Here is a 23,438-nt window from a genome sequence, read left to right on the forward strand (position 1 = left end):
AGTAAAATCACCTCCTGATCATTTCTTAAATTGCTAACTATGACTCTTGAGAGTCCCTGGGACTGCAAGAAGATCCAACTAGATGATCCCAAAGGAAATCAACCCTGAATATTTCATTGGAAGGACTGATGCTAAAGCTCCAATACTTTGGCCACCTGCGGTGAAGAGCTGACTCATTGAAAAGACCCTGATGCTGGGAAAGATTGAAGACGGGAGGAGAAGGGGATGACAGAGAACGAGATGGTTGGATGGCATCACTGACTCAATGGACATGAGTTTGAGCAAACTCTGGGAGACAGTGAAGGACAGGGAAGCCTGGTGTGCTGCAGTCCACGGGTTGCAAAGAGTGGGACACGACTTAGCGACTGAACAACAGTTAGGACGTGGCACTTTTTCTAGGCTGCAGAACAGTGACAGCCAGAAGAATCTCAGTTCAGAATTACACCTGTGACAGGGTGCTCCTTCTGCCCTGCTGCAGCCCCACTGCACGGCCCCACTCTGATCGAGGCTTCCCCAGCCGGCTTTCCTTTACCTACTCCCTTTCGAAAGGAGCTAAGCGGCTGTCTCACATGCAACAGAGGTGGCAGCATAAAGCAAAGTCTCTCCTCCAAAAGCACACACTCTAGTTTCCTTAAAGCTGTGCTGCAAGAATGGTCTTGTGACATCCTCTCCCGGCATATAAAGAAGCTGCTGTAATCATTCTATTTCCCCATCTGGATGGCAAACCGTAACCAACTCTGCTTCCCAGAAAAACCTCTGCACTCTAAGATTGAATCTGGAGAAAACTGCATTTGAACTTCACAGCAGTAATATGGAGTTGATGGTCTCAACTTCTGGGACAAGGCCTGTCTTCCAGAGGCCATGAGGCAGACAAGCAGAAGGAATCCAGTCGCTGGCCAGATGGGAAGTGAGAGGGAACGGAACGCGCTGCCCTCTGGAATACTGTCCCGGGAGAGCTCAAATATCCACAGCTCATCTGACATGAGGTGTGCCCCTCCCGCTGTCACTGGATCAGAGGCACCCATCAGAAAGCTTTCTGCAAGGAACCTCCTGTCTGGAGTGACTGGAGATGTTATAACCATGGGGCAGGTAAAGAACAACAAACAACCCCCCACCCCCATTTGTATAACAGGAAGTTACATTACATTGAGATCTCTTCTGGGCCCTTCCAGACTACCCCCACCACACACACACCCACTCCCTCACACACACCCACAGACACACACAGAATTTAGAATAGTAAAAAATATAAGGCAACTAAATAGAATCTAACATGGGTAAAATAACTGAGAATTTGCAAAGACTGACTTAATTTACAAGGGTCCCTCAATTGTTAAAGAACACAGATCTGATGGGATTGATTCTTGCTCATCCAGTGGAAAAGATGGTGATGATCATAAAGCAGTAAAAAATACATTAAATAAGAGAAATTATAGTTGACATTTTCTGTCTTTTATAAATACTCCAAAGAAAAGTACTGGCTGGGGAGAATGGATACATGTGTATGGATGGCTGAGTCCCCTCACTGTTCATCTGAAACTATCACAACTGTTTTTGTGTGATACCCCAATATCAAATAAGAAGTTAAAAAAAAAAAAGTGTTGGCTGTCCTAATGCATTTATTTTTCTATTTACTCAAGAAAAAAGGAAGACGAACTCTGAATGTTTTGACGAACGGCCTTCCTTCCAAGCACTCTCTGAAGAGTCAGAATGTGTAACGACTGGACCCAAAAAGCACATAGGCAGGATTTCCGAAGCACGTTTCCAGGACAACTCAGCTGCTTTTTACTGCTCCTCGTATGAAAAGACCACTGCACTCAATTTATTTATAGAGATTACATTCAAACCAAAACTTAGTGGTTCAGCATTACTTTCTATATGCAATTATTAAAAGTATCTGTTTCAGGTTAACTCTTTCAAGAATTAAAGACATATCAGGGAAAAAAAAACATATACAGCACAGAAAAACTGTTCCCTCTTGGACTAAGCTGGGGAAAACTGGATATCCTGGTTCATAGAGTGCTACCCTACAGACCAGACTATTCTGAGTTTTCAGTAAAATTTAAGAGGCAAGAAACAGTGAGGGCAGAGAAAGCTGAGGAAAGGGAAGAAAAGGGAAGGTGACTTACGTGTGTTCCTCTCAGACAATGAAGTGCTGAGCAGGAGCAAGCTTACCGACCTCCGACCTCCAGACCTCCGACCTCCAGCGCAAGGCAAGGCACAGAGCTGAGGGTTTAGTTCCCAGCTAAGGCTGGAGATGCCACGTGGGCGGGGTTACTGTGAATCGGGGGCGGGGCCGGGGCCCAGAAGGAGGAAACGGGGAAGGCGCACTTACTCGGTCAGGAGCCGGTGCAGCTTGTGATAACCCCGCTCCAAGGCCAGGCTCACAGGTGTCGCTCCTTCCTGGTTGTGGATGCTCAGAGCTCCGCGGCCACCTGGTTTCTGTAGCAGGAACCACGTCAACCTCAGCAGACCCAGCCGCACGGCGAAATGCATCAATGTCTCTCGGGGGCCACCATCTGCACACAGGGGACAAGTCGAAGATCAGGGAGGAGAACGTGAAAATCCAGAGCAAAAAAACAAAAGGACGGTTCAGGTCAATGCCACTGCCTCCAAGCCCCTGAGAGCATACCATTAAGCCTCAACATAAGCATGAACAATTTTACCGTGGCAGAGTACAGCTCTCAAAGACAAAACGAAGCTAGAAAAAAGGATGAGAGGCCAAATCTCCTATAGGAGACAATCCTACAAAAGAGGAACCATTTCTATATTCTGATTTAATGCGGTCGTTAAGAGTGACTGCACACATACGGGAGGGGAGGGAGGGAGAAAGACAGACAGACAAAAAAAACTAAGAAGTGAATGCAGCCTCGCTACATGGGGATCAGGTTCCAAGGGGAATAGCTGTTGGGGCTTAGATGGGTGTATCAAAAAGTATAATTACTTAAAAAAAAAAATCACCCAGAGAGGAGTTGGCTAGTGAAACACTAAAAACAGGTTCTGCTTGTTAAGTACACACAGGTCTTTTTATTCTCCCACATGAAGGGCAAATCAAATTGCTGGCAGCGGCAGCATTTTTTGTTTGTTTGTTTAAGAAAGAAATGCATCTTCAGGCATAATAAGAAAGACCGACTCCAAGAGGATAGGCTAACAATTTCAGAAGGAAAAATACGTGCCTGTTTCACCTGAAGTGAAGGCCCCTTCTTGGTACAGAGTCACTCTGAAAGTGGCAGAGTGAGGAAGGGCTTTGGAGTCAGACAAATCTGGGTTCCCATTTGGCATTTACCGTCCGTGTGACTGGACACAACCCGTTTCAGCTCTTGGAGCTCCCCTCCCTGCCTCCCTAGAGCGGGGCACCATGGTGGGCGAGATGCCTGTCAGGTGTCGGCTGCAGGGGGTGTTCAATGAATGTTGCATTCCTGCCCTTCCCCGCTCTCTGCTCTGTCCCTCCTGACCTCCAATCACAATCCAGGTTCGCGGGCAACACTCTCTGCGCCTCGTCAGACTTGGAATGACGAGGCTGGGCTTACCTGACCCCAGGGCGTACCACTCAGAGTCTGGAATGGGAATGGTGCCCTGAGGTCGTGCCTGCTTTCGTCCCCAGCTGCGCTAACATCTCTCACTCTCCAAAGCTTCCCAGAGGTCTCGATATACCCCACCGGGCATGCTCACCCTTCTTGGACCCCAGTGTTTTCCCCTTATATTTAAGTCCCTGATGCTTCAGATGTGAGCAGTAGGGTAAGAATAAATGCATCGCAGCCCTGCAATTGTTCGTGAACTGCACTGTCTTCTAACGTCACAGGTGCCTTAGTCTAGTCTCCTTATTGCCGGGGTAAGTCTCCTGGGAGGCAAAAACCAGCTTTTGTATTTTACACTGTCCCTACAGAACTCAGCACACTAGGTGGTTTATATGATGGGTGGCAGAGGCATAAGGCTGGAAAGATATCAACACTACGGGAGGAACCAGTGCACGTGTGGGCGCCAATGTGAATAAAGAACTCAGAGCAGGTGACCAGGCCAGGAGGAAGGACAGAAAGAATTTTCAGAAAAGATCAAGTATCACCACGTGACATGTGCCTTGCACTTGTTCGCAGGCACTCTGACACCCTTATCAAATACCAAAAGCGAATAAGGCACTGCCGGGGAACTCGGTGATTTTTTACAGACTGGTTAATCCGGCCTCACCAGACGGCACCTCCTTAGAGCAGTTCCTCTGCGCCCCACTCTTCCTCATCCCTCACTTGCTGAGCCAGCTCAGCCTTCAAAAGGCAGAGTTCCAATAACAAGGCAATACACCTGCTGGAAGCTGGCACCCTGATTCCAGCACCTGGAGAGCCCCAACTCTCACCCTACAGTCCTCAGGAGCAGGTGCCACGTCTGCTTTTAGGTCGCCCCCTCTCTGCGGTCAACAGGTAGTAAGAACGGTACTGTCTGGTGAACGCTGCTCACTGCCACGCACCGGGCTAGGTGCTTTGTATCCACTCGTTCCATTTTCACAATAACCCTCTGAGGCCTTGTTCTCCTCTTTCTGTGGAAGAAGACAGGTTAAAAACTGCCCACAGCAAAACCCAGCAGGATCTGAAGATGCTTCTGTCTTAAGTCTAGAAACCAAACCCTCTCCGTTACTCTTTTTGTAAAAAAAAAAAAAGAAAAAAAAAACAAAAACCAATCACACAAGCATTCTCATGCTGTAGCTTAAGCGGCACCTTCTCTTGTTTTCCTCCAAAAGTAATTTTTCTTACCTAAAACACTTTCATCATCGCTTTTGTTCCATTCATCTCAGTTAAAATCCAGAAGATCTACAATTTAGAATTGACCTCTGTTCTGTTTTTTCTCTCTCTTGAGATCTGTTTTCTCTGTAACTGTGAGAGCTGCTCAACTTTGTTTTTCAGATCACTAACTGCATTTCCTATGATGTCAATTGGGTCTTTTGTCCCCAATCTGAATTTAATTATGCTATGGCATTCTGGTTGTCCTTGCATCATTTAAGACAACTCCCTTCCATCTTTGCCCTCATTGTGATGGCTTTTCTGCAGATGTAATTAAAGGGCCTAATCAGCTGATTTAATAAGGAAGATTATCCTGGCGAACCTGGGAAGGCCTAACCAAACCAGCTCGAAGGCTTTAAAGACAGAGCTGAGATTCCCCTGGAGAGAGAAGAAATCCTGCCGGAAGGGGACAGTATCGGCCTGTGGCCGTGGAGTCCATCCAGCCCAAGACTTCCCTTCCTGTCCAAGGAGGACAGCCTTGGCTCACGCTGGTGGGCTTGAACTTGCCCCAATCTTCTCTTCTACTCTCGCCTTCCCAATTTTGGACTTGCTTAGCTAAGTCCCCACAACTGTGCAAGCCATTCCCTGAAATAATCTTCTGACCGGTTCTGGTTCTCTGGTTGACCCTGATTAACATAATCATTAAACTTATTTTTTTCTCCCTCATTGCTTCCTTCTCTGATTTTATAACAGGTCTGACTTCTTCAATCTCTTAAAGGACAAATGAAAAACCTCTTCTGAATTTTCCTTGGGTTTCTTCATGAAAATTAGAGAGGCTCCCATCTGAATATGCATGACCCTTTACCATTCCCTTTCTGTTTCACTGTTATTTCAAGGGCCTTATGCTGGTTGGTTGATTTTCCTGTTTAATTATTTTCAACTGGAAAAAAAATGCTCTGTGGGCCTGGGCCAGCTTCCCATGGAGAAGGCAGGAGGAAGCGTCTTGCTTCCTATCTGCTCATGTGCTGGAAGCCTCCCTCACACTCAGCTCAGCAGAGAAAAGGGCTGTGCCCCGTCCTCGTGAGAGATGTCTGCACCTTTCAAGTCATTGGATTTTCTGTTTCAGCAAAGGGTTCTGAATTCTGTGAACAAAGCGGTAACCCAAGGCTGTGTGTGCTTTTCCTACGGCCCGAGCCACCCTGCTCCCAGTGCTCTTTGAATATGTATCTGGGAGACTCCAAAATCTCCGCTCCTCCTACGGTTCTGGTCTCCTCAAGTAAACCTCAGGTCCAGCATGATGCAGAAATTCTCACGCCTAGTGGGGGTGGGCAACAGCAGGCCCATGCGAGAAACAGGCATTTGGAAAAGTGCCACTCGCAACTTTGTGACAGAATCAAGGTTTGAGAGGCAATAAAACCTTTTGGAGCTGAAGTGCTCCATGATGAGGAAACACTTGTCTTGGAATCAATCCTGCAGATTATTATATATTATAAAATATCTTTACCAGCTTATTTTCTTTTTTAGCAGCTATGAATAGGTGAAAACATACAAAAATTCTAGTGAGTGCAACTAAGGAAAAATTTCCATGGAAAGCTATCAAACAGTCTGGAAAAGGTATGGGAATTAAAATCCCAAATGATTACCGTTGTGGTTTCACTAACTAAACATCAGATACAAAGAACTGAGAACACAAGGGCTGCTGTTTAGCGCAAACTGGCTTAAACCTGTCTCATCCTTCTCTCCACCCCAAATCTCTCTACCCCAGAGATGATCAGATCTTCTCGGTTAGTTATACAACACCATGACTAAATAAAAATGTAGGTTTCCCCCAGGATCTTGCTCCTCTTTGCTTTCTTCAGAGCAGGGCTTTCAAGGCCCACCTTCTGTTACCAGAAAGTTATGTTGACTGCTGCTGTACGAGGGTCTTTCAGGGGAAAAACCATCTTAGTTCACCCTTCCACTAACCACAGAGGTGCTGAAAACCTGAGACAACTCAGTGAAACTTGGCAGCTCAGAGGGAAGATACTCCCACCCCACCATTCACCCTCCACCCAGATGAACCTGTACTATTTGCCTTGAAGGCAGAACTAAGGCAAAAAATGTCCAGGGCTTCATGTAACTAGGAATTAAAGAACCTTGAGGAGGATAAAACAGACAAACTCCCTCTTGATGATGTATGGGTAAGGAAAGACTTTAGAAATAAGCTCAAAAAATATCTCATTCTGCTTCAAAGAGGTTTTTGTTTTTTTAAAAGTCCTTTTATAGAACATGCTGCTTTCCCGCATCAGAGCTTATCATTGTTTTGTCCAAAAGGTTACTGGATACTGGTCATGGCATGCTAAAAATGAAGAGCCTGGAACTTTCCTGCTGGTCCACTGGTTAAGAATCCACCCTGCAATGCAGGGAACATGAATTCGATTCTTTGTCGGGGAAGCAAGATCCTATATGCTGCCAGGGAACTAAGCCCACAGGCTGCAACTGCAGAAGCCTGCACATCGCAGCTACCGAACCTGCGTGCTTTAGGGCCCAGATGCCACAGCTAGGGAACCCAGCGCAGCCAAAATTAAAAAAAAAAAAAAAACTTTTTAAATAATAATAAATTTTTTATAAGCCTGCAAACTAGCATACATTCCAGGATATCTTTTCCCCCGTTTTACAGATGAAGAAATTGAGAAACAGAGAGATTAAATATTCGGCACACACTCTTGCAATGAAGCCAGATATTAACAAATTGACCCTGCAGCCTATGCTTTTTCCACTTCATAATATCAGGCCTAAACCAAGAGTTCTTTTATTGTTTTTTAATTTATTTTTAATTGAAGGATAATTGCTTTACAGTATTGTGTTGGTTTCCGCCAAACGCCAACAGGAGTCAGCCATAGTGTACACCTGTCCCCTCCCTCCTGAACCTCCCTCCCCACCCCAGCCCTCTAGGTTGTTTCAGAGCCCTGGGTTTGAGTTCCCTGCTAAAGCCAAGAGTTCTTAATGTCATGTTCAGGCCTGTGGTTCAGGGAGATTGACTCCTGAAACAGTATGTAAAATTTTGCAGGTAGGTTCCTATGTGTATTTTTCCCTCCGGAGAAATCAGAGCTATTTCTAAAAGAGTTAGTGACCTGAGCCTTAAAAGTTAAAAAGCGCTGAGTGGGAGGATTAACCACAAATCTTCCCTCACTTCTTTGTATAAGTACTAGGCTGGAACACCTGTAAACACCCAGCTTTCAACAGGAAGCAGTCCTGTTATATAATAAGTGCTCTATTTAGCTGCATGATTAAGTCAGTCAGGCACCAAGCTGACTTACCTTCTTCCTTTAAACATCTTTCAAAAAGCATCTGATGTGCAACTCTCTGCTCTAAGCAGACTGTTTCTTTGCATTTGTCCCCCTTCCCTGGTGGCTCAAGCAGTAAAGAATCCACCTGTATGCAGGAGATGTGCAGGAGACCCAGGTTCAATCCCTGGGTCAGGAAGATATCCTGGAGAAGTGAATGGCTCCATTATTCTTGCCTGGGAAATCCCATGGACAGAGGAGCCTGGCGGGCTACAGTCCACAGGATCAGAAAGAGTTGGACACCACTGAGCGACTAAACCCACCACCACCCAACAATAAGCAAGGAACTAATACTGACTCTTTGTCTGTTGTTTAGTTGACTCTCCTGCAACCCCCATGGACCATCGCCTGCCAGGCTCCTCTGTCCATGGAAATCTCCAGGATTTCCAGGATTACCACCAAGACACACAACCATCCAATACCCAAAGAATTTCCCCAGAATACCCCTTTGTGGTCAGACCTTTCTCCTACTTCAAGCCCCTGGAAACTACTAATCTATTTTCTGTCCCTACAATTTTGCCCTTTCTAGTGAGTGAGTGCTGAAAGTTGCTCAGTTGTGTCCGCCTCTTTGTGACCTCTTGGACTGTAGCCCACCAGGCTCTCCTCTCTCCATGGGATTCTCCAGGCAAGAATACTGGAGTGGGTTGCCATTCCCTTCTCCAGGACCCTTTCTAGAAAATCATATAAATTGAGTCACAGAATAACTTTGGAAACTGACTTCTTAGTGCAATACATTTAAAATGCATTCAGGTTCATGCACATGTCAACAGATTATTTCTTTTTATTGCTGAGTAGTATTCCACTGTATGGATGTACCATAGTCTCTACAGTCACCTAGTGAGAGAGATCTGGGTTGTTTCTAGCCGGGGGTGATTATAAATAATGCTGCTATAGGTACATTAGGGCAAAGATTTCTTTAAGTAAATGTAACTTTTCACTTTTCTAGGACAAAGAGTGAAAAGTGGGAATGCTAGGTCACATAATAAATATAACTTTATAGGAGACTGCCAAACTGTTTCCTAGGGTGGCTCTATTCCAGCAAGGTATGAGATGCTGTTTTGCATCCTTGCAAGTAACTGGTATTTTTAATTTTGGCCTTCCTAAAAATGTGTAACAGTGCCTTATTGTGGTTTTCAGGCATTTCCTTAAGTGTCCAAATTTGAATTAGCCTTCCTGTACAATAGAAACTTAACATGGAAAGACCATAAAAATATTACATCTGGCAAGCTTCCTATTAAAGACAAAGATGCTAAGACCCAGAGAAGAGAAGGATATGTCTAACATCTCAGACCTGTGCTTTTCCTACAGTTCTTTTAAACTAGGTGACATGAAAAAACTATCCAATTCCTGTGCTTTCTTTAAACAAGACAAAGCAAAACACACAAAACAACTTTATGCCCCATAAATAACTAATGCAACCCTTCTTGATACTGATTTATCAATGGCAACCAGAATAATCATTCCAATCACAACACAGAAACAGCAGGAGTGGACTTCCCTGGTGGAGCACTGGATAAAAATCCTCCTGCCAATGCAGGTGTCAGGGGTTCGATCCCAGATCTGGGACAATTCCACATGCGGGAGCAACTAAGCCCGTGAGCCACAACCACTGAGCTGGCATGCTGCAACAACCGAAGCTTACCTAGAGCCCGTGCTCTGTAGTAAGAAACGCCACTGCAGTGAGAAGAGCCCCCGCAGAGAGAAGCCACCGCGGAGAAGCCCACAGACCACAATGAAGAGTAGCCCCCTCATCGCAAGTAGGGAAAGCCCACAGAAAATGCTGAAGACCCAGAGTGAGCAATCAATCAACAAACAAATCAATATTGGGCGGCGGGGGGGGTGGGGTGGTGGTGGTGTGGAACAGCAGGACCTAGAGATGTCTGAACATTAGGCTTCTGGAAAAGCGCCCACTGTCCTGTATAAAGGCAAATCTTCTGGTCTCTAGATCTCAGTAATGCAGAGGTTTCTTAGGCACTATGTTAAAAAGAAAAAGGATAAATGCTCGTTCCCTTCATTTGAGCATCCAAAGTTCCTTTTGTATTTTACCTGGCAGGAATGCCCAGTCTTATCTTGAGAGGAAGCCCCTGACAGTGGGGTCCCCTTCCTGCAACTGGTCACCGCCCCAGTGGTAAAATTCAGTGGGTCTAAGAGAACCAAAGCTAGCAAAACCTCACTACCCTTCTTCCATGAGAAGAAAACAGCTATCTGATGGGTCTAGAGAACGGGGAACTGGGCACCCTCCCGGTTCAGCCCCGCTGAGCACTTGTCCTCAGTCAAGGTCTGCTTGCCTGTGGGGGGCCAGGGCCTTCTGGGCGACCCCTTCATAACACAATAACCAAAGTTGAGAACACTGCAGGGCAGTCCTGTGACTGTCCCGTTCTTCCAGAGATAAGAGTCAAGAGGATTAGCAACACCTTCCGGCAAGCAGACTGAAGTCAGCCTTTCCATTCGGTTTCTGTCAGGAACAAAGCAAACACTCTGATCTCTGTAACTCCTAAATCTTTCCATTAGATCTGCACTCAGGAGGGAAAGATGACGCTGTTCGTTGGACTCCAGGTATATGCTGCTTCATCAGATGTGTGTGTTTACACACACACAGACATTCACAACCTCTAATAGGTGTCATTTTACCACAAGAATAATGACAAAGGAAATCCCCTGTCAGAAAAAGAGGAACATATATAGATACCTACTACCTCACTGCCTTTTAAAAAGTGGAGCCCCTCCTTCCATGAACAGGGAGAGCGAGCAGATGAAATAAACCAGAGTGAGAGTACTCTGGTTAAAAGCGTGAGGGGTGGGGCGTTCCAGGTCTCGGTTTGCTCCCCTGCGCGCCCCTCCTGATGACTCCCCTGTCTTTTCCTTCTTCCAACCTCATGGAATCCCTAGAGACCTTGAGAATACAATAATGAAAATCCTGTCTTTGATCTTTAGAAAGAAGTGTCAAACGTTCCTCTGCTGCCCTCCTCATGAAGGACGGGCCTCTCTCTACACACAGGAGATCAAGCGTGAAGTCCAGGCCACGAAACGGCATCGAGCCACAGGCTACTCTGACAGCTGCCGCTGCGACTGAGCACTCTGTGGGGTGGTTTCCCGACAAGAACAGGCCCGACAGCTCAGCAGGAGGACCCAGGGGAGGCGCCACTGAGGCCACGCCGCTCCTGTAACAGCAGAGTCTACACAGCCACCGTGGGAGACGGGAGGGTCATCCCCGTAGGAAAGCAGCCCCATCCAAAAACAAAGAAGCCCGAGCTCAAAGGCTGCGGGTCATCCGAGGTCCTTACCGTGTGAGGCTGCGTCTGTCCCCAGCACATTCCACTCCGCTGGCAGCTTCAGGTGCCTGAAGGCTAGGGCGACTTTCTCATCAAGGGAGTTCACGTCTGTGGACGGGGGTCCTGAGCGATCCAGGAAACGGGTGAAGTTCAGGGCCTGCTGGTTGCCAGCGCTGGTGGCCAGGAACTGGGCTGCGTCGTAGGCCTCGTCCTGGATGAACTGGAAGTCCTCTTCCGCCACCACGAACACGGGCAGGCCCTCTTTGGAAGCGCAAAGCAGCACCTTCACTGTCTCGCAACAGTCATGACCTAAGGAGAAACAGGCAGCAGGAAGATCAGGGCCCTCCTCCTGAAAGACGGGGTGGGTGTCTCAGCTCTTCCTGCGTGACACACACGCTCCCCCAACCTGAAAGGACCCCCTCCTTGCCCCAAACTCTGACAGCAATCTTCCACGCTTCACAAAACTCTATCTCTAATTCATTTTTCACAAGTGCTATTTGCAAATATCAATTGGTTCCCCTGTTGTTATTCAGTCAATCAGTCATGTCTGATTGTCTGCGACCCCATGGACTGTAGCCCACCAGGCTCCTCTGTCCATGAGATTTCTCCAGGCAAGAATACTGGAGTGAGTGGCCATTACCTTCTCCAGGGGATCTTCCCAAACCAGAGACTGAACCCACGTCTCCTTGTCTCCTGCATTGGCAGGCAGGTGCTTTACCGCTGAGCCACCTGGGAAGCCCCGGTTCCCCTTCCAAATTAACAGATTAACTTTGTATTCCAGTTGCCACCATGCTGGCAGCATAATGTTTGGCATTAACAGTCTCTGAAAATCTCAATATACACTAATTTGTTCAACTTGAACAAATTAAAGAATGAAAGCTCAAGGACAGTGGGATGAGGCTTAGCATCCAGTGGGAAGGCTCCTGAGCCACCCTGGTTCTGGAAACCCAGCAGGGAAAAAGACACTTCCACGGGTTACCCGGCAGGAACTGGACTGAGGCCCCAGTGCCCCACGGATAGAGCCTGGCAGGGCACGGACCATAAGATGGCAAAGAGTCAGACACGACTGAAGCGGCTGAGCAGGCACCAAGCACGCGACCTGATTTCACCTTACTATTGGCAAGCAATTCAAGGCAGAGAAAATAACTTTTGCTCTGAGATGCCCATTCTTTCCTGTAAAGAAAAGAGAACTTCAAAGAAATTGCCTTGTTTGCACAGGGATGATGCAATGCTAGGGCCAGAGACCACGGTGCCCACTGCCCAGAGAGGCAGAGAATGCACGAGCTCTGGGCATCAGGCAGCAAGCTACCTGCCACCTCAGGGCACTCCGCTGGTGTCTAGACCGGGAAGGTGTGAGCACTGTTCCCGCAGGGAGGCATTCCTGGAAAATCAGATCTTCCCTGGGGTTTTCAGCCTCACCATGTTATGCATTTCCAAGATGCGGAATGTATTCATCAAAACACACTTTTTCTCCACCTTCAGGCACTGATCTCAGCTGGTTGGAACTATGCTCCTAACATCATCATTTCTTCCATAACTATCTTTCTGATGGGAAAAGAAACTGGAGTTGGTGTTTCTGTGTGAGCTGCGCCCCCTGGCGCACTGCCTGAGGAACTGCAGGCACCTGAGGGCCAGGCTCCCAGAGACCACACACACGCAGAGCCCTTCCTGGCTTCTGGATGAGCTGGAGGGTCCCTGAGTGCCAGACCACAGGCGCAGCCAACAGAGGCTTCCTACCCGGCAGAGCAAACTAAACTAAGCTTTCTGCTGTCTTTGAAAGAGAAAACAATCATTTTTTCCCCACTGTGACCAACGAGAGAAGTAAATCAATATTCTACAGACTTCCCCCCACCCCCCCACCATGTGTGTGTTAGTCGCTTAGTTGTGTTCGACTCTTTGTGACCCCCATGGACTGCAGCCCATCAGGCCCCTCTGTCCATGGGATTCTCCAAGCAAGAACACTGGAGAGGGCTGCCATTCCCTTCTCGAGGGGATCTTCCCCACCTAGGGATCAAACCTGGGTCTCCTGGCATTGCAGGCAGATTCTTCACCATCTGAGCCACCAGGGAAGTCCCTTTCCCCCCAGGAGTCTCTTTAAAGGCTTTCCTTTGTGACAGAAAGTCTCTCACTGGTGTGTAATCTAAGGATGGGAACAAGTACTGACTAACCAAGAACCTATGACACACCAGGGATCTCATTTTCTTAACACAACAAATGTATATGCTGTGTACTGTCCTCACGTTACAGATGAGAAAACGGAGACTTCAAGAGAGAAACTGCCCAAATTCACACAACTGTGAAGCAGAATCTGTCAGGTCTGATGCTAAACATCATGGTGTGAGAGTCCTGTAAAGCATCGCTTACAAATAAACTAGCAGCAGTGACAGTTACGTCTCTGTCTGCAAGAAGCCCACCCTATACTTGGCATGACAGGCCAGTACGACTATTAAAGCCACAGGAACAGGGTCACGAACCCCGGAAATCAGTCTCCATACAAGTGTGTAACTCCACCAGCCGCTCCCACTGCCTTCCCAGCTTAACTCCTTGTAGAAGGGCTGTGGAAATCACGCATCCTCTGCCCCCATGGGCACGGCTGTGTATGTACACTCAGGTCTGCATTTCAATTCAACAAATACGCAGAACGTATACACCTATTACACAAAATGAAACTGGGGGGAAAAATATTCACCTTTCTTTGAAGGGCAGCCAGCCTAATTATATAAGACAACTTCAGCAGGAACAAATCAGCTGGTTCAGGTAGTTAAGGTTCAGGTGGTTTTCCTGGCAGAAAATATTTCTTTGAAACTGTTCTGTCACATTTAACAGCTAACATCTGGGGAGTTCCCTGGCGCTCCAGTGGTTAGTCCATCATGTTTTCTATTAGGCTCAAGTGGTTCAGAGAATTGGTTTTTAATCCCTATCTATGACCTTTCAGATAAAGTATATAGGGAAAAAAAAAACATTTTTCAAAAGCGGAGGTTATATAATAATATGAACCCATTAATAAAACTGAAATCACTGCATCTACCCACATAAAATATCTTACTACCACAAATTAGCTCTAAAGACTTAACTATTTTCAGGGGCCATTAACTTAGGACTGCCTTTGTACACACAAAATACAAGGTATTAACAATGTCTACATCTTCATGGCAAAAGAAGGGATGGGACGGGAAACCATATCCAATTTGACCACAATTTAACTCCTTTTTACATGAAAACAGAAGCTGCAGCATAAAGAAGAGTAACAAGGTTTTCAGCTAGTTCCATGGTGTTTTTCCTTCCACTCAAGTTCCTGGTAACTGAGAGAGGAAAGAAAAATACAAGTCCTGTTAAAGAGGGGGAAGTGCTGGAAACTCTACTGAAACCCTTCTGAGCGAAAGACCTCGAGAGAATTGAGAGAGGGGAAGAAGAGTCAGACTGCTAAAGAAACGAGGCCTGAACCTCAACTCCATTTTTTTTTTACACTGACTTCTGAATGTAACGCACAAGCAGGTCTGATGAGTTTTACATCAGAAGTACCGAGTAAATCATGGGCTGGAAGAGGTCTGACCGTTACCGAGTGAATTCTAAGAGGTCATGAAGTAGACTAACAGCTAGGGGAGAGTCAGGAAGTATCAGTTTGAGAGGGTCACATACACAGCAAGCACCTTACAGAAACAGGTGTCTACTACTACCCGTGGTTACAATCTTTTTAATACTATCAGCTGTTGTGGTTCAGTCCCTAAGTTGTATCCAATTCTTTGCAACTCCATGAACTGCAGCATGCCAGGCCTCTCTGTTCCTCACTAGCTCCAGGAGTTTGCTCAAACTCAGGTCCGTTGAGTCGGTGATCCCACCCAACCACCTCACCCTCTGCCGTCCCTTTCTCCTCCCGCCCTCAATCTTTCCCAGCATCAGGGTCTTTTCCAGTGAGTTGACTCTTCGCATCAGGGGGCCAAATACTAGAACGTTAGCTTCAGCATCAGCCCTTCCAATTCAGGGTTGATTTACTTTAGGATGGACTGGTTTGATCTCCGTGCAGTCCAAGGGACTCTCAAGAGTCTTCTCCAACACCACAGTTCAAAAGCATCAATTCTTCAGCACCCAGCTTTCTTTATAGTCCAACTTTCACATCCATACATGACTACTGGAAAAACTACAGCTTTGACTAGAGGGATCTTTGTCAGCAAAGTAATGTCTCTGCTTTTTAATATGCTGTCTAGGTTGGTCATATATTTTCTTCCAAGGAGCAAGCATCTTTAACTTCATGGCTGCAGTCACCGGCTGGAGTTATTTTGGAGCCCGAGAAAATAAAATCTGTCACTGTTTCCATTGTTTCCCCATCTATTTGCCATGAAGTGATGGCAACAGATGCCATGATCGTCATTTTTCGAATGCTGAGTTTTAAGCCAGCTTTTTTACTCTCCTCCTTAAAATGCTCCTATTCAGGTGACTCAAGGCAAACAGATCTCTATTACTGTACCGAGAGCTTCCGCATAAGCCCAACACAGCTTCTGAGCTAAACGCTGCCCCGACACACTGGAGAACTGAAAATATAAAGGGGGAAGAATGAAGAAAAACAACATGCAACCGGAGCACCTGGGCGGGAGACAAACATGTAACTGCTCACGGTCCTTTTTGGGCTGAGAGGTCAGGAGGTGTTGTGCTCCTGAGGTCAGTGAGCTTTTCCGCAGGCTCCTTACACTGGATGAAGCACCTGTATCCATGGCAACGCAATGGTGCCACAGATAAACAAAAGTGCTTAAGCATGACCCAACAATTACTTCATTTCCTATTAGGCTAAAAGTGGCACACATCCCATCCGGGCCTTCTCTTTTGAGGATGAAACAATCGGGACTTTGTTTTGCCCGCACGCCAACAAAAGGGAACCCTGGAAGTGCTTGCTGGACCAGCCAAGCCCAGACCCACTCAGTCGTTTCCTATGACAAAGACTGCATTCGCCGTCAGTGTTGGAAAAGACAAAAATAATACACTTTACTACTTCAGTTTGGCAAAGTATTTGAAATCTTGGTGTCTTTTTCTTTGCTCTGGAGAGGCTACACAGAGTTAAAGGAAATTTTTGGTCTTCAGACCAACCCTCTAACAGGAGAGAGGACTATTTGCTAAAGTATGTACCTACTGCCAGTTTTCAGTGGTCCAATGGTCGACGTGCAAATGTGCATAAAGGCACCAAAGATCTCTGTGTGTGTGCAGAGACGCATTTAAGGAGAGGGGAGAAACAGCAGGCACAGGAATCACGCACATGTCGGGGGAGAAAGGGCCGAACTGACACTAAAAGTCTGATGAACTACAATCTAGCTTATCACTCCAAGGCAGTGTTCTCAATCTTCCAGTCACTGACATCTACCAAGCAGCTTTTCTAAACATTTCTCTCTGTTTGACATCCCCGTCCCATGAAAATTTGATACAGACATCCCATACATTTGTATGTTATATCTGGGCTTTATATGTGAAGAGTAAGATCAGGGAAGTGGATGCTTTCCTGGTGGCTCAGTGGTAACGATCCACCTGCTGATGCAGGAGACGTGGGTTCCACCCCTGGTCCAGGATGACCCCATGTGCTGCAGAGCAACTAAGCCTGTGTGCCACAACTGCTGAGTCCGCACTCCACAACCAGAGAAAGTCTTCGCAGCAACAAAGACCCAGCACGGCCAAAAATAAGTAAGCAAACAAAGTTATTATTTTTGTTTTTTGGAAAAAGAGTTAAAAGAAAAAAATTTTGTTTTAAACCACCTAAGAACCAACTCTTACCCCTCTGGGAGGATACTGGTCCCACTGTGACACGTGAACTCCATCTGAGTGCTGTGTCCATAGCTCAAGAGGGTGCAGGGTCCACACAGGCATTTCCCCTGGACACCAGAGAGCACAAAGCTTCCTTCACCTGGTCCTCCCCAAAAGTAGCCATGTATACTGATTAGCACCGGACAGTAATTTAAGTCTTTTAAAATATAAAATCACGTCTGTCTAGAGATAGCCTTGTAGTAGGAGTATTTTAGGATAGGGAGACTTAGAGTCCAGTGAAAAAGTAAATGATTACTTTGGCAGAGAGCAAGGGCATCTCTGACTGGGTCAGTTAAAAGTCCAGAACTTCTCCTCAAGTGTTATTTGATTTGGAGCCCTCTGGACATCTACTGCCAGAAACAGAGCCTTGGTCACCAGGAACTGAGAGATACGGTGATTTCACTGCAGGCCACCTGTTGAGACCTCGGCTGTAAGCAAAGATGTTTAATTAAGCCCCCAAGGACTTCTGATCATGGTAGATGTACTTTTTTCTTTCCTTTCAATAACAAATCTGCTTTATATAGTACCTTCCCTTGATAAGTGAGAAAGAAAGGAAAGATACCAAAGAGCTGAGTCAAATTCTGGGTCAAGGAATGTTTGCTATTTTCCTGTCAAACAAGAACCTTTGCTGTGAATTCTAAAAGTAAATGACAGACATGCGAGCGATGTTAGGATTTCATGTTATGACAGATTCTGCACCAAAGCCTGTCACAAGGCTTCACCCACTGAATACCCTGCCTCATTTTCCATCCTGCAGTTACTGTTTGCTTGGTCTACCTTCAGATTTAATTAATAAAAGTGAGCACAGGATAGTACCTCATACCTTCAGCGGGTCCTCAGATTTCTTTATATTACTTACTCATCCTACAGCCTTTTAAAGAAAAGATGTTTTCTCGACCTCATCCTGCAAGGAGAATCACTGTTTTGTTAAAATGGGATTTGGGGTTGGATTTGTTTTATATGAAGAGAAAAGAACAGAGGTATTTTATTTTTATTTATTACAAAGGCAACACCTTTTGTCTTTAGACATATGTTTCACAGCAAATTATATTCTCAAACTAATCAATTTCATAGGTATTTTGAATGTAGTCTTATACTATAAAACTTTTTTTTGTCAGTGTTACTTAGCACAAAGACAGCTTTACTTTCAAAAGAGAGGACAGTATTTCCAAAGTCTTCATATGTTTTTCTGAAAAATTACTATATATGTTAAAAATTACCCATGCACTTTAAAATAGTCAGATAAAGTTTCCAAAGGTTCCAATACTGTCCTAAGATGCTACTAATCTTAACATAATTTCATTTTTTAAAAAGGGGGGGCTGTATCATGTCTACAGCCTGTCTATGGTGATAAGGCAAGAAAATGCCTTTACAATTTCTTTATAACTAAACATGCATATACAATTCATTGTTAATTTTATCATCAAAAAGCCCAAAAGTGAGAAAATATGAAAGAAATGAGGGGAGGGGCAATGTACTGTAATCTCAATATCTGGAGTCAGAGGTTTTTTTCGGAGACTATCAAGAAATGTCTCATTTCCTTACCTCCAAAATCATAAAAGGTCACAAATGAATGAACATCAAGGAGTAGCTGTCTCAGGAAGATCAATCAATCATCTCGTTTTCATGAAAACTAAAATATTACACAACAGTGACAGCGAAATGCACGGAGCACTCCAAGAAAAATCAGAGCCAGCAGTCTGAACGAGACTTGACATCTGCAGACACAAAGCTCTTCTCTTTCGGGGTCAGCTGGACGACTAGGACCCGAGGAGCAAGGCCCACACGCGAGGGGGTGGCGGGGACATTGCCCCGACAGCAGCTGCTGCAGACAGACCAGGCGTGGCCCCCTCCAACCAGGACACACAAGGCAGGAGCGGACTCGCCACGAGCAATCGTGACTAATCTGACGCCGCGCTCCGCACAAAATCTGAGGCCATTAATAGGACACACAGAAATCATCAGATGCAGCTCTGGACAGAAAATACGGGCTCCTGCCCCAAGACAAGAAAGCAACTCAAGAAGCCAGAGAATCCTCTGGCAGTTTTCGAAAGAAAGGGGTATGTGTGTGTGTGTGTGGGGGGGGTGTGTGTGGACACACGTATGTACAACCTTTCTAGCAGGGCAGTGTCTGAGAACCAGGATGAGTTTCAACATGGTAGAAAGCCAATCCCATCAAGTGGGAGGAATTCACAGATGCACCAGAGAATGTGACAGACACGAATCCATGCCCTGGTGAAGCCGACACTCTAGCAGAGGCAAGCAGAAAATAAATAAGACGTATAAATGAGTCGGAAGCTGATCAGTGCAGTGGAGAAAAGTAAAGTGTGGAAAGGGACCAGGGAGTGTGTAGAGAAGGCAGGTTTTATATATATATATAAAGGAGAAGGTAGACTTTTATAAAGTGGACAGGATCTGAGTAAAGACCTCAAGGAAAATAAACAAGTCAAAGAAATCCCCCAAGGCAGATTTAAGGCCGTTTACTTCTACACAAAAATATTAACTCTGTAATATAAACAAGAAATTCAAAACCAGCTGATTAACCCCCAAATCTGCCTATCTCTCCTCCCTCCTCCACAACAGTTCCTGAGCCAGTCTGGACAATAGCAGCTGAAAAAGAGAAGAGAAGAGGAAAATCGCACGCCTGATGACCAAAGCAATGAGACCCACTCAGAAGTCTTTCCTGTTTCAGTGGCTGACAGAGGTCCTCCTTCACCAAGGAGGGAGGCTCACTGGGACCCCTGCACAAACATCAAAGGCTCACGGGGCGCCTCGCTCTTCATTTGGCCTGCTCGTACAACCGGACAAGGAGTCGAATCCTTTGTCACCTCTGCTGTGATTAAGGGCCTCAAGCAGCAGCCTGACTGAATCAGGTGGGTTGCAGAATATGCAGGCCAGCTGGGAGCAGAGGGGACAAGCTGTGAGAAGATGGCACTAGGTAAGATCATAATTTGAGGGCAGGAGAGCTGCTTAGTGGCGAACTAGGAGAGGCCAGGCACTGGGATTCCAAGCCCTAAGCAAAGCGGTCAGGAAGGTACTAAGGATTCGGATCAAACTAGGGAGAAAAAGAAGAACACAATATCCATTCTGGCGGGCTGGAGCCAGCAGAACGAGGGTACCCAGAGTCAACTGGTACAAAAGGACACCCAGCGACGTGTGGGGCCAGGAAGAAGGGGTCCTGAGACCTATCAGAGACGTGGTAGCCCAAAGGCAAGTGGGGAAATGAAAACTGAAGTCAAAAAAGTAGGCAGGGGACAGTATACAAGGAACTCGCAAGAACCTTGAGCTCTTGGCTACCACACAATACCGTGGACCTGTGAACTTAAGATAGTAACTGCCTGCAGCCCACACTAACTTAAGGACCTTCACACTGAAGGAATCAGGGCCGCCAGGCACAGCCCTCTCCACCAAGAGGCTGGACCCTGCTGCGGCTGAGGGCGGCATCGAGCACACAGGGCTATGTCCTAACAGCTGTCCTTCCTCTGGGTTAGTCACTCAGTCATGTCCGACTCTTCGCGACCCCATGGACTGTAGCCCGCTAGGCTCCTCTGTCCATGGGGATTCTCCAGACAAGAATACTGGAGTGGGTTGCCATTCCCTTCTCCAGGGGATCTTCCCAACGCAGGGATCGAACCTGGGTCTCTTGCACTGCAGATGTATTCTTTACCATCTAAGCCACCAGGAAAGCCCATTCTCCGGCTATCTGCTTGCAGGCTTTCTTGCTATCTATCTTATCTACCTATACCCACACACACATATATACATCGACACATCCACAAACACACAAACTGCTACAGTACTTGTAAATCAGGAGGAAAAGTAAGCTTATAAACATTATCCTCATTCCTTTCCTAATAAGAGCGTGGTCAGGGACTGACTGATTCTCTTAAATACCCAGCTCAGGGACTGCTTCTCACTGTCACACACACGGAAGATGTGTCTAGCAGGGGTGACACTGGATAGCTCATGGTCAGCAGACTGCAAGTTCCAGATCAGACCCTTTGACATGATATCCATCACAGGAACAAGACGACTGGAGCTTTAAGTTACAAAGGAGGATACGTAATACTCTTTAGGGGAAAGAAAAAACAATCAGTACCTTTCCTGAACTTCTTGCTCAATCTCCTACCCCTAAAAGTTTGAGGGAGAATATACATAGGAATTGCCACAACCTTTAAAACCTGTATTTTCAAAATCACTTTTGTCAAGTAGGAGGATAAATGTCAGAATCTCAGTTCGTGAATGTGGTATCACTTTCAGGATCTGGCAGGCATCAGAAGTGAAGTCAGTTTATGTAAAATGGCACAGCAGCCACCAAATACTGGCGTTTTTTTACATGATCTATTTCAACAAAAGTGGAATCGATGTTACATAAAAACACTGAAGACAGGAAAAGTTTCAGTAAGAACTAAATGCATTTTGTTCTCTGAAAGCAAATGGTTCACCTGTCAACACTTTTTATGGGTTCCCCCTAAATCTCCCCTCTTTTGCACTCAGATGAAATTTAACCAATTATTAACTTCAAAGCAAGGTTGAGGAAAGACTGAATAAGTTCATTTCCAAACACAAATCAATATACCTTTAGATGCCTGAGAACGGTCAAAAGCTGTTTCTGGTGGAAGTAGCAATGATATAATGACTTTGCAAAGGATTTTTAACAAGTAAACAGTTTCCTTTTAATTCCATTAAATGGATAAATGCAACAGTGATTAAGTATTCATTTCACCATGAACTGTAATCTGTTAATTTGGGGGAACTTTGGTTTTTACAGTCTTCCCCTCACAGATACGCAAGACTGTGTTAGTGATCGCAATTTACCTTTGCTTTTGCCACAATGAAAATCAGAATCAAAACTGTAGTCATACCACAGTGACCGCATGAACTTTTATCTTTTAAATGTATTTTACTTTGCTTCAACATTCCAATAAATTAAAATTTTTGTTGACCTTAACAATTATCTTCTAATTTATGACACCATTTTATTTCAATTATTTTTAGTTAGGCTCAGCTGTGCAACAAGCAAGAAATAAACTGAAGAGTATTTAAAACAAAACTCCAACTGCAGTTTCATCACCCTGATTCATTCTTCCTGTCACTCTACGCTAGAACACAGAATAAATAAAGGCGGGTGAAGACTGTGTTCAAATACTTACCAGGAGCAATGGTCTCCAGGGTATTAGAGCTGACCTTCCGAGTACTTGTACAGTGGTGGAGGGTGGAACCCGAAAACACCAAGTAAAAAACTACATCATCTTCAACTTTGTCCTCTTCCGCGAGCAGTACAGTAACAACACAGTCGCCCTGGGAAAGGGGAGGAGAGTTAGTAAGCTTGCGTTAGTAAGGCTCTTTGGGGAGCTGATTTTTACAGAACGTCAAACCGAAAGGGAAATCAGCGTGTCATACCAACTGCACCCATTCTAGCAAGTTTGTATGATACAAACACTGACTGAGCCCTTAATGTGCCAGGAAGTGGTCTAGGCATTGAGGATACGAAACAATCTGTCTTCTTTCAGCTTACATTTTAGTGGAGGTAATGAGAAAAACAAGCAAACCAACAAGATAATGGGATATTTACTTGGAAAAATTTTTTAAAAGAACATAAAACGGCTCCCTTAAAAAGCTCTGTAAAAATTCCAGGAAAATCTAAAAATAAGGCAGAGAGGATGGAGGAAGTATATTAAACAGCTACATCCTTATACTTCGAATGCCCCTTAACCTCTGTGTTCTGATTGCGGCAATAACTCTCTAAACTCTACATCCCACAAGTCACTGCCAAGGTCACTCGTTCTCCAGTGAACACGGAGCGCCTCTAAAGAGCTGGCCTGGAAGCCGTAGGGAGCAAAGGACTTGGGCTCAAGACCAATCTGGGTTTAAACTCCATCTAAAAAGATTTTACTTAAATCCTCTAAATCTCAAGTTTCTTTGACTGTATAAATGGAGATAATACCTTCTCTTCTTACAGCTAATATGTGAGAACTCTTGAAACACGTTCACCACTCAGCCTAGGATAAGACCCTCAACCTGTGAGGATGGGAGAGCTGCTTTTCCAACAATGTGTATTTCCGGACCATCTGGAATTGCTGTTCTTCTTTATCCCACCCCTCCATCAAGCCATAAATCTAATCCCGGTAACTCTGCCTGTGACTCTGCAACTATTTAGAAGTTAAGACATCTTCATCCTTCACTTGCTGATAATCTTCTTCCTGGTAAAGAATCTGCCCGCAGTGCAAGAGACCCGGGGTCGATCCCTGGGTTGGGAAGATCCCCCGGAGAAGGGAAGGACTACCTTCTCCAGTATTCTTGCCTGGAGAATCCCATGGACAGAGCAGCCTGATGGGCTACAGTCC

General features: G+C 45.7%; 1 protein-coding gene across 8 annotated transcripts in view; it reads right to left on the reverse strand.

The window, feature by feature from the left end:
- The window catches only part of AKAP13 (A-kinase anchoring protein 13), a 315,522-nt gene that overhangs the window by 172,571 nt on the left and 119,513 nt on the right, over positions 1-23,438 (reverse strand). For 7 of the 8 annotated variants that reach the window (XM_055417745.2, XM_088829675.1, XM_088829674.1 and 4 more), the window contains 3 exons: positions 22,245-22,392; positions 11,320-11,616; positions 2,336-2,519 (listed from right to left, as the gene is read on the reverse strand). In XM_055417745.2, the coding sequence (XP_055273720.2) occupies positions 2,336-2,519; positions 11,320-11,616; positions 22,245-22,392 (629 nt within the window). Of the gene's footprint in view, positions 1-2,129; positions 2,271-2,335; positions 2,520-11,319; positions 11,617-22,244; positions 22,393-23,438 lie in introns of those variants that run through there. The other variant, XM_055417753.2, reaches the window with a different exon arrangement.

Source organism: Moschus berezovskii, chromosome 21 (assembly GCF_049115385.1).
Source record: "Moschus berezovskii isolate FMDL1 chromosome 21, NW_MosBer_1.0, whole genome shotgun sequence".
Taxonomy (NCBI): Eukaryota; Metazoa; Chordata; class Mammalia; order Artiodactyla; family Moschidae; genus Moschus; species Moschus berezovskii.